General features: G+C 42.4%; 1 protein-coding gene across 5 annotated transcripts in view; it reads right to left on the bottom strand.

Annotated features, from left to right (window-relative positions):
• Positions 1-7,566: 7,566 nt before the first annotated feature.
• Positions 7,567-9,951, bottom strand: part of SP110 (SP110 nuclear body protein) — a 52,114-nt gene continuing 49,729 nt past the window's right edge. For 4 of the 5 annotated variants that reach the window (XM_037738726.1, XM_037738728.1, XM_037738727.1 and 1 more), the window contains 2 exons: positions 9,525-9,665; positions 7,804-8,112 (listed from right to left, as the gene is read on the bottom strand). In XM_037738726.1, the coding sequence (XP_037594654.1) occupies positions 7,999-8,112; positions 9,525-9,665 (255 nt within the window). In that variant the 3' untranslated portion in view covers positions 7,804-7,998. Of the gene's footprint in view, positions 8,113-9,524; positions 9,666-9,951 lie in introns of all 5 variants that reach the window. The other variant, XM_017529069.2, reaches the window with a different exon arrangement.

Below are 9,951 nucleotides of genomic sequence, written 5' to 3'. Positions count from 1 at the left end.
GGAGTGTGGAAGCTGGAGAGCCATTGCTGGGCCTGAAGACTGGAAATCTTGCTGTTGCCCTTGTGAAATAAGGACTTTTCCACCTTAGCCCCTAAGGCAGAGCATTTAGTGAGTCAAAACCTTAACCCCACATCCAACAGACTCTATTTCAGAACAGTGCATCAAGTGCTTCAGCATCAGTGGACACCCTGGGCGTGTGAGCACCCCTTTTTGCTGATACCTGGGCCTTGTGTCCAGGTCCGATGACTGTCCTCACCACTGAGTTCTTGCTTGAGGCCCTGGGATGTCTTCTGGAAAGTGGCTATCATGGGTTCCCTCAGGGTTCTGCCCAACCTTTCTGTAAATGATTAGACACCAGTAGCTGCTACAGGGGAAAAGTGTCCCCTCTGCCAATGCGCCCAAGCTCTGGTCTTGTCCAATGGGGATGCCTAGTGCCAGGCTGCCTGGAGTCCTGTGCTGGGAGAGGCTTTGCCAAGTGGTATTCCTTTTTCTAGTTGACTCTGGTGATTCAAATGGCCCACTTGAGACCAGAGGTGAAGTGAGCAAGACAATGCCTTCTTGGATTTCATTATTTCACATGTCACTTCACACGGGTACGACTGCTGAAATGAATACAGTCTGTGCATTTTTTCGAAGGCACAATGACAGAAGAGACAGAATGCCAGGAGAGTTGGGATTCCTGTAGCCCCCACACCTAATTGCAAGAGGGAAGGAGTTCCATGGGAGCAGCTTTAGAAGGAAAGAGAAACAGTCACGGTCCTCAGGGCTCAGGGGAGGAAAGCAAAGAGTCCAAGACCCCTGCCCTAACCGACCCCACTAACTCCCATAACTGCTTGCAGGATGTGAGCTTGCTCTGGCTCCAGGAGAACTTGGAAAGCATCTGAGAAAGGTGCTGATGCCAATGAAGCGTACCTCTCCTGAGGGAGGCCACACGTAACCAGGAGACAATGGTTCCCCAGTTTCTAAGAATGAATCTTTCAAGGTGGAATTTCTGCTATCAGCTGGAGGGGGTATGTATGTTTACATGTAATTCCTCATCATTCCTGATAAGAAAGCTTTTTGTTGTTCCATTTTTGCAGCCTTTTGGAGTCATTTAAAGCCTCCCACATCATAACTTGAAGCTAGTCCTGAGCTGATGTGGGCTCTCAGAGTCCCTGACCAGTGCGGGAGGAAAGAGTTCAGGAAGGAGTGGAACCCGGCTGGATCAGACGGGAGAAACTGAAGCAGCGTCATTCGTCTGGGGTAATACCTGAGGTCTGTGGCGTTATGCCATGGAAATCAAGGACATGGACACACATGAAGTGAGGCTAAGAGTGGAGGTTTAATAGGCAAAAGAAAGAGGAAAAAATAACAGTCTTTCTCCTGCACAGAGAGAGGAGTACCCAAGTGGGTCTTCCCACCCTCGGGAAAGTGCACCAGATTTTATAGACTGGCTTGAGGAGGCAGAGTCTAATTTACATAGGGCCCACAGATTGGTTGGATCAGGTGTGACACTTACATAGCACATGAGGAAGTTGGTCACTCCACCCTAATCTTCTTCTTATGCAAATGGGTTTTCTACTTGTCTGCTCCTTACTATACATGTGGCTGGCAAGGAAAAGGGAAGATGGAGCCAGCATGTTGGACATGCCTACCCCCCAGATAGCCCTTTCCTACTGGCACAGCTGCTGGCATTCCCCCATGCAAGTTTCCAGCTTGCTTATCTGTGTCTGTAGCTCAATTTTACAGGCTTTTTGTTAGAAAAGAAATGATTTGGGGGCTGCTTTTCATGAAAAGGAAAACCTTACTGAGGACTTCCTTACCCTCACTATCATCTGCCTAAATAATTTTAACTCCTATGTCATTATGGCCTGGGTGCAGGACTGGAATGGGTCCCTGGAGTGAGGCAGCTGGCATTGTCTGGAGGGGCATCACTGACGTTGGTTTCAGTAAGAGTTTTTAACATCTCAGGAGGTGGGTGCTGAAAGCAGATGATGCCTGAGCAGTGGGAAACGACCAGAAGGGCAGCACCTGCGCCTACAGCTCAGAGACTCTGGGGAAAGATGAGGAACGGCTGGGCTAAGCAGAATAACCCAAACCCTGCTCTTGCAGGCAGAAATCATTTGAGAACCAGGAGAGCAGTGCAGCAACCAACAGGGGCAAAGGCAGAGAGTGTTCCGGGGATAGGAGTCTTGGCTGTCACGGCAACCAAACTGCTGGTGTTTGAAAGTCTCAATTTGACAGAAATAAATGACTCTTTAGGGTCCCCCCGACCCTCTGCCCAAGTTATAGAGCAACACAGAGCCATGATTAGATGACAGATAGACAGACAGACCAGGATCAGCTTACCAATGCCAGAATGGAAGACAGGTTTAGGTCATAAAGGGATGTAAGATTTTTTTCACCCAGCAATCCTGCCCGCTGGTAAACTGGTAGGGAGGGGAAACTTTTATCATAATGCATTGAACTTATGCTAGGAAGGAGAACCTTTAGTGCACCTCTCAGAAGGATTTGGAAGTCTAAAGCCCATGCTGATGAAATCATCATCTCTAGGACCCAGCATTCACTTCAAAGTGGGACTAGAAACAGCCATCTTTGTGGCCATATTTGTTGTCTTACCATACAATGAAGGGAATTCTACTTTATTTTATGCTTTTCTTGAGCCAGTGCTCAAACTACTTCCACCCTTTCCAGGATCATAGGTGAGGTCGATCTATTTCACAGTTCACACTAACGTAAAAACAAAAGAAATCTCTACACATTTTCCGTTTGTGAGTCTGTGATACTAGGTACCTAAATGGAAAATCCAACACACTCATCTCCCAGTTCCTCACTGGGAGGCTGAAGAGGGCCTGCTGATCAGGTTCTGCCTCCTGATGGGGCAGGACCTGCGGCTTCAATGGTCTCACTCCTTCATGGAAATTAAATAAGAAAGAAAAGCCAGAAACACAGATCAGGACAATTTGGTAAGTTGTAATGATTTTCCATTCTTGTCTTGAGAAAAGTATTATGTTAAGAAAAGTTTATATCCTTTGAACTTTTGTTAAAAAATAGAAATTGGCATTATTAACATGCTAAAAAAATTAGGTTTAAAATACTATCAAATTGCAATTGTATTAATATCAGTCTCATACAAATGGCCTAAGAGGAGAAGTGCTTCCCGAAACATTTTTAAATAAATGATAAATAGGGAGAATGGAGAACAGATAGCCTGTAGATAATAGATGTTCTTGGAAGTGAGCCCAGAACAAATGGATCAGTAAGATTTAATAGGGCTGGAAAAAGAAGCAGGCATGTATATCAAAAGGGCTCAGTGTGCCAGCCAAGGTGAATGAGAAAAGCACCATATTGAAACCTATCCTGGCAAAAATAATTAAATATACAACTATTGAGATAATAGTGGAAATATCACTGGTTTCCACACACTAATAAAGAGGCAGAATTCTGGCTCGACTCAGATTTCAGAGTTGTAGAATAAAATCCCCAAAGACAGTTGAAGAAAGGTTAAATCAGTTTTGAAGGTGAGGAGTTGTGATAAGATATATATGATGTTATTAGTTTATGAAAACAATAGAACACATTCTAAGATATGCTAAGAGTCAGAAAACATCCCATCCATGTAATTCTTTTCAAATTATTTAAAGACATACTTCACTCGACTGAAAGGTGGAGCAAAAAGGAAGTATGGAGAAGTCGTGGCAAAAAAAGACCAGCAGAGAATCTTAAACAGGGAAAACAGAAAGACGTTAATATTGTTCTCATAAACACAGGCTATCATGTAACACAATTTTTTTTTTTTTTAGAAGAATAGAGATGGGGATTTCTCCATGTTGGTCAGGCTGGTCTTGAACTCCTGACCTCAGGTGATCCACCCACCTCGGCCTCCCAAAGTGCTGGGATTACAGGCATGAGCCACCGTGCCTGGCCTTGTAACACAAATTTTTAATTTTTGCTTTTGAATGACTTTATGTGATATAGGACATGACAAATAATTTACATAATGTGAAACTACCAAATGATGAAATGATACAATTGAATAGAATAAACATAATTTATAGAGTAAAAGCCAAAAAATTTGAAAATAATGCATGTGTATGTTTCCAGAGAGTGAAAAGACCTGAACAGGGAGCTGAGAGGTATACACGTGATAACCACGTTGCCTTAAGTATGTGGCACATTGCAGATATTTTATTTTTGACTTTGACATTAAAAAAATAAGTTAAAATGCATTGGGAAAACTTCTAACAGAACTAAAAACTGTTACCTCCCAAAATAGAAGGCAGAAGCACAAAAATACACAAAAACGACATGAAAACATTAAAAAGAGAAATAACAAAATATGACAGAAATAAGACCACCTATATTACTTTTAACCACAAACAAAATGGATGATTTCTTAGAAAAACATAAAAGCAGAACTGTCTCAAAAATCAACAGAATATCTGCATAGTCTAACAACCATAAAAAAAGCATATAATGTGGTCAACACCATCTCCCCAATGAATTCTGGGTCACATACTTTTGGTTACTTTAAAACACTATAAATTATTCCAGTACATATTAAAAGGTAGAAAATTTTACAAGTTATTTTTACTGAGCTAGGATAACGGTAAATCTGACCATGACAGCATGTAAAAACCATAGACTAATCTCATTTATAAACACAAAGGCAAAATCCTCTGCAATGCTATTAAATGCCCTTCGCAATGGTATTTTAAATAACCGCTGCAATGGTATATAAAATCTATAACAAACAAAAACAAACTCCACAGACATTTAGAAACCAATTTAGTTTGTTTTTCACAGTGGTCTGAGTGTTGAAATTCTGTTAACTTTTATTGTTGTACCTGAGGATTGAGCAAGTGAGACACCAGCGCAGAATGGAGGAAGACACGGAGAAGCCCGTGGGGTTGGATGCAAACTAGAGTTGTGTGATACATATAAATCACGTACCAAGGAACATTTCCTGCCCTGGGATTAGGGGGAACTAGCAAGATGTGCTTGACTGGATTTCAGAATTGATATAAACAAGTGACTGCTGCTTCCTTTTCCCCCATTTGAATGGAAGCATCTATAGTGGTCATACTGCCCCTGTTTTCATCACTGAATGTTGGCAGCAGGGGAGAAACAGTTTTTCAGCTCACAGGTCTCTAGTTCAAGAGGAGGTGCGTCCAAGGAGCTGCACCCAATGAACCACACCCAAGGAGCCTATTTCCTTTCTTCCTTCCTTCCTTGTTCGTTTATTCTTTCTTTTCTTCCTCTTTTTCTTTCTTTTCTTTTTCTTTCTTTCTTTCTTTCTTTCTTTCTTTCTTTCTTTCTTTCTTTCTTTCTTTCTTTCTTTCTTTCTTCTTTCTTTCTTTTTCTTTCTTTTCTTTCTTTCTCTTTCTTTCCTTTCTTTCTTTCTCTTTCTTTTCTTTCTTTCTTTCTTTCTCTTTCTTTCTTTTTTTCTTTGCTTTCTTTCTTTTTTCTCTTTCTTTCTTTTCTTTCTCTCTTTCTTTCTTCCTTCCTTCCTTTTTCTTTCTTTCTTTTCTTTCTCTCTTTCTTCCTTCCTTCCTTCCTTTTTCTTTCTTTCCTTTCTTTTCCTTCCTTCCTTTTTCTCTCTTCCTTCCTTCCTCTCTTTCTCTTTCTTTCTTTCTTCCTTCCTACCTTCCTTCCTCCCTCCCTCCTTCCCTTCCTTCTCTCCTTCCTTCCTTCCTCTTTTTCTTTCTTCCTCCCTCTTTCTTCCTTTCCTTTCCTCCCTGCCTCTCTTTTTTCTTTCTTCCTTCCTCTTTCTTTCTCTCTCTCTTCTCTCTCTCTCTCTCTCTCCTCTCTCTCTCTTTCTTGTGGCCCAGGCTGGATTGTAGTGCTGCATTTTTGCCTTACTGTGACTCATCCTTCCACCTGAGCCACCCAGCTAATTTTAAAAACATATTTTGTAGACATGAGGTTTTGCCCTGTTGCCCAGGCTGGTCTTGAACTCCTGGACTCAAGTGGTCCATCTGCCTCGGCTTCCTAAAGTGCTGGGATTTCAGGTGTGAGCCACTGTGACCAGCCCCAAGAAGCTTAATCTGATCTGAACCTGATTTAGATAATGAGGTCCTAGACTTTGTTCCAGTATTGCAGACAGTCAGACTTCTGCCGGGAGAGAATTGTCTTTTGTATATGGGAAAGATGTGAACTACTGTGGCCAGAGGGTGAACTATGGTAGATTGCTTCTAAAGATGAAAGCAACGATGTTTCTTCCCAAGCAACATTCTCCTTTGAAATGTGACATTGCCACTCATTCCATCAAGAGTTAGGATCAATTCTTTCTTGTTCTGAGGCTGGCCCTGTGACTTGCTTTGACCAACAGAATGTGGCAAAAGTGACACTGAGCAAGTATAAATAGGATCTGTCAATACCATGTGGAACAAAGGTAACAGTCCCCATGGATGCTGCCTGAATTCCTGACCCACAGAATAGTGAGCAATAAAATGTTTCTTTCTTTTAAACAGCTAAGCTTTGAAGTTATTTGTTACAAAGCAGTAGATAGCTAATACACCATCAAATTATGCTGGGGTCATTTCAAAACAACTCAGGAATCAAATTGAGGAGATTTTCACTAAAAGCGGGCAACTCATGCATGCCTGTAATCCCAGCTACTCAGGAGGCTGAGGCAGGAGAATTGCTTGCCCCCAGGAGGAGGAGGTTGCACTGAGCTGAGATCATGCCACTGCACTCCAGGATGGGTGACAGAGCAAGGCTCTGTCTCAAAAAAAAAAAAAAAAGTGGGCAACTCAAGCATCAATAAAGGTATTAGCATTTAAATATGTAGGTTCAAGATAATTAAAAAAAATCCCTGGTCACCTTTAGAGGATATTAGGAAATCAATTCATTATTTTGAACATTGCAAAATAATAATAATAATAAAAAGCATTTATCCTATCTTTTGTACAACCTGTATTTCAAGGTAACCAAATATTGTTCCTTTTCTTTTCTTTTTTTCTTTTTTTGAGATGGAGTCTCGCTCTGTTGCCAGGCTGGAGTGCAGTGGCGCAATCTTGGCTCCCTGCAACCTCTGCCTCCCATGATCAAGTGATTCTCCTGCCTCAGCCTCCCAAGTAGCCGGGCCTACAGTTAATGCGCCACCACACCCAGCTAATTTTTGTATTTTTTAGTAGAGGCAGGGCTTCACTATGTTGGCCAGGATGGTCTCCATCTCTTGACCTTGTGATCTGCCCACCTCGGCCTCCCAAAGTGCTGGGATTACAGGCATGAGCCACTGCTCCTGGCCCCAAATATTGTAAAAGAGAAGCTCTTTGCAGAAGAATTCTGACTAATAATGAGGTAAAAAAATAAAGTCTGAATGTCATCATTTTGCAACCCCTAACGATATCATGGATTTAGGTATTGCTAAAACCATCAGGTGATAAATGACCAGGCTGATAATACCTGCACCTGCTGCCAAACTTAACATAAAAATAATACTAAATTCCCCCTGTGACGCCTGTGTGCCAAACCCCCCTGCAAATCAAAACAAAACCCTCAAAACCTGAGTTTGAGCAAGCTTCTAGATCTAACTTTGTTTACAAAAAATGAGAGGAAGAGAGGAATGTACCACTAAGAAAATGCAACCAGAAGACTCTAAAAATTTAATAGGACAAAAACCCTGAGTTCTTCAATAAATACATGGCAATTTATAGCTTAAAATAAGACATAGGGACAGGTGAGCCAAATGCAATGTGTGAAGCTTGTTTAGATCCTGATTTGAACAAATCAAGTCTAAAAAGACTTATGAGACAGTGGGGAGAATATGAACTCTGATGGGGTATCTGATGGTGTTAAGGAAGTACTAATTTCTTTTTAAGTGTAGATATAGCCTTTCAAAGGCAAAGAGAAAGAATAAAGGTGGTGGAGGGTGTGATAATCCTTTGAAGGGTCTGGGTTTGGGTCCTGAGGGCAGCCAGTTACATCCCAGGCTCACTGGTGATCAACAGTCCAGGCCAGGGCCTCATCAGCTGGATCCTGAGGTTGAGATGCTTCAGCCTTTCCGGAACAGGTTCAAGGAGGAGTCCGGAAACTGCTGTCATTGGCTTCATGAAAACCGAATACATCTTTGAGATCTTTTTCAAATTCTGCCTCTAAGTCAAGCCCTACCTGGCCAAAGGCAGAAGCCTGAAAGAGAAAAAAGCAAACAAATATGTTTAAGGAAGAAGGATAACAGCCATCAAATCGTTCATACATTTTTTTTCTGTTTTTTGCTTTTTTGTTTTTGAGTCAGGGTCTTTGTCACTCAGGCTGTGGTACAGTGGCATCATCACAGCTCACTGCAGTCTTGAGCTCCTGGGCTCAGGTGATCCTCTCAATTCAGCCTCCTGGGTAGCTGAAACTGTAGGCACACGCCACTATGCCCAGCTTTTGAAAACATTTCTTTTTTTTTTTTTCCCCAGATCGGGGTGAGGAGGTCTTGCTACATTGCTCAGGCTGGTCTCCAACTCCTGGCCTCTGGCGAACATCTCCACTTGGACTCCCAAAAAGCTTGGATTATAGGTGTCAGTCACTGCACCCAGCCTCACTCATATATTTTTAGGAGCCCCAGCAGTCAGGCAGAATGGATGGGGAGATGCTGCTACTAAAATATCAAGAAGCATGAGACTCTACCTGGTGGTTAACTTCCACCTGACGGGTGATCTGGACTGAAGGGTTGGTTTTGATCATTGCAAGTCTGAGCATGGTGCAAAATAGCTTAAACAAATTTAGAAAAGCATTTCTTGAAAGCCCACTCGCTGAGGAAGGATGACCCTCTGTTCTCCAGGGCTAAGGATATGCCAGACACTGAGCAGCTCTCTGAGCCAACCCTTTCTCCCTCCAGCTCCATGAGTGGGTACCTGTTTACAATGTGTGGTTTGTGAACATGCCAGCTCCCGGCATGGAAGAAGGGAGGGAAGCTGGGCAGAGATGAAAATCTTCCTTAGGTACCTCCCAAAACATTTCTGTACAAGTGAGGATAAAAATTAGGGCAAACCAAAGTTAAAAATGTCTTGGATTGCAAGATAGCTCAACTAGCTGTCCCTCCCTCATAAAGGAGGGTGAAACTAACACTGTATTGGAAGGCAATTCCAGATGTTTGAGTCCAATGAGAAGTTTATGTGTAAAAAAATGCAAGCCTGAGTATCCAGGAAGTTTAATTGATTCTGTTTTGTTTCCTTACTGATTTTCATATTTCTGAGACAGGAAGAACAATGTAAGTATAAACTGCCTTTCCTTCCAGTTTGAACAAAGAGGCCGGATGCCGTTTACCGCTCTAGGTAGGAGCGGGCTGCTGATCTGGGAACGGAGCATGGTTTTTTCAGCTGCTGTTCCGGGATCCCTTCCCTGTCCTGCTTGCTTTTCTTTTTGCCCCTCACCCCTTGCCTCCAGGAATGCCGAGGTGTTTTTGTTTTTGTTTTTTTTTTTTTTTCTGTAATCCTTGTCTTGTGTGAGATCTCCCCAGGATGAAACTGGATGTAATTCTTGCAAAGTTCCACTGTCCCAGAAATTAGAGGAAAGTAGAAAAGATGAGGAAGGAAGCAGGAAATGCCCTTTACCTTGTAGAATGTTTTATGGTTGTGAAAGATCAGGCGCATGTCTCGCACAAACCATGCCACCGTGTACATTTCCGTAATCAGCCTTTCCTTAACCAGGTCCAACCACATCGCTTCCTGAAAGGGCTCACCATAATCTCGAATCTGGGGACAAAGCCACCACAGAGGTGACGTTAGCATGGCTGTCATCACTGGAGCGGATCCAGCTTAAATACAATCCAAGCCTTTATTTCCAGGATAACAATAATAATATCATCTGACCTCTTTAGGTCAGCCATTGTTCTAGGCACTATATAAACTACATTCTAAGCCAAGTATATGAATATGTAATCTCCACATTTATGGGAACCATAAATAATGATGCCCATTTCATAGATGAGGAAGCCAAGGGATGGGGAGGTCAAGGAACTTACCCAAGATGTCTCAGCTA

This window comes from Cebus imitator, unplaced genomic scaffold (genome assembly GCF_001604975.1).
Source record: "Cebus imitator isolate Cc_AM_T3 unplaced genomic scaffold, Cebus_imitator-1.0 Scaffold57, whole genome shotgun sequence".
NCBI classification, from domain to species: Eukaryota; Metazoa; Chordata; class Mammalia; order Primates; family Cebidae; genus Cebus; species Cebus imitator.
This window is presented reverse-complemented; position numbering and strand designations above follow the sequence as displayed.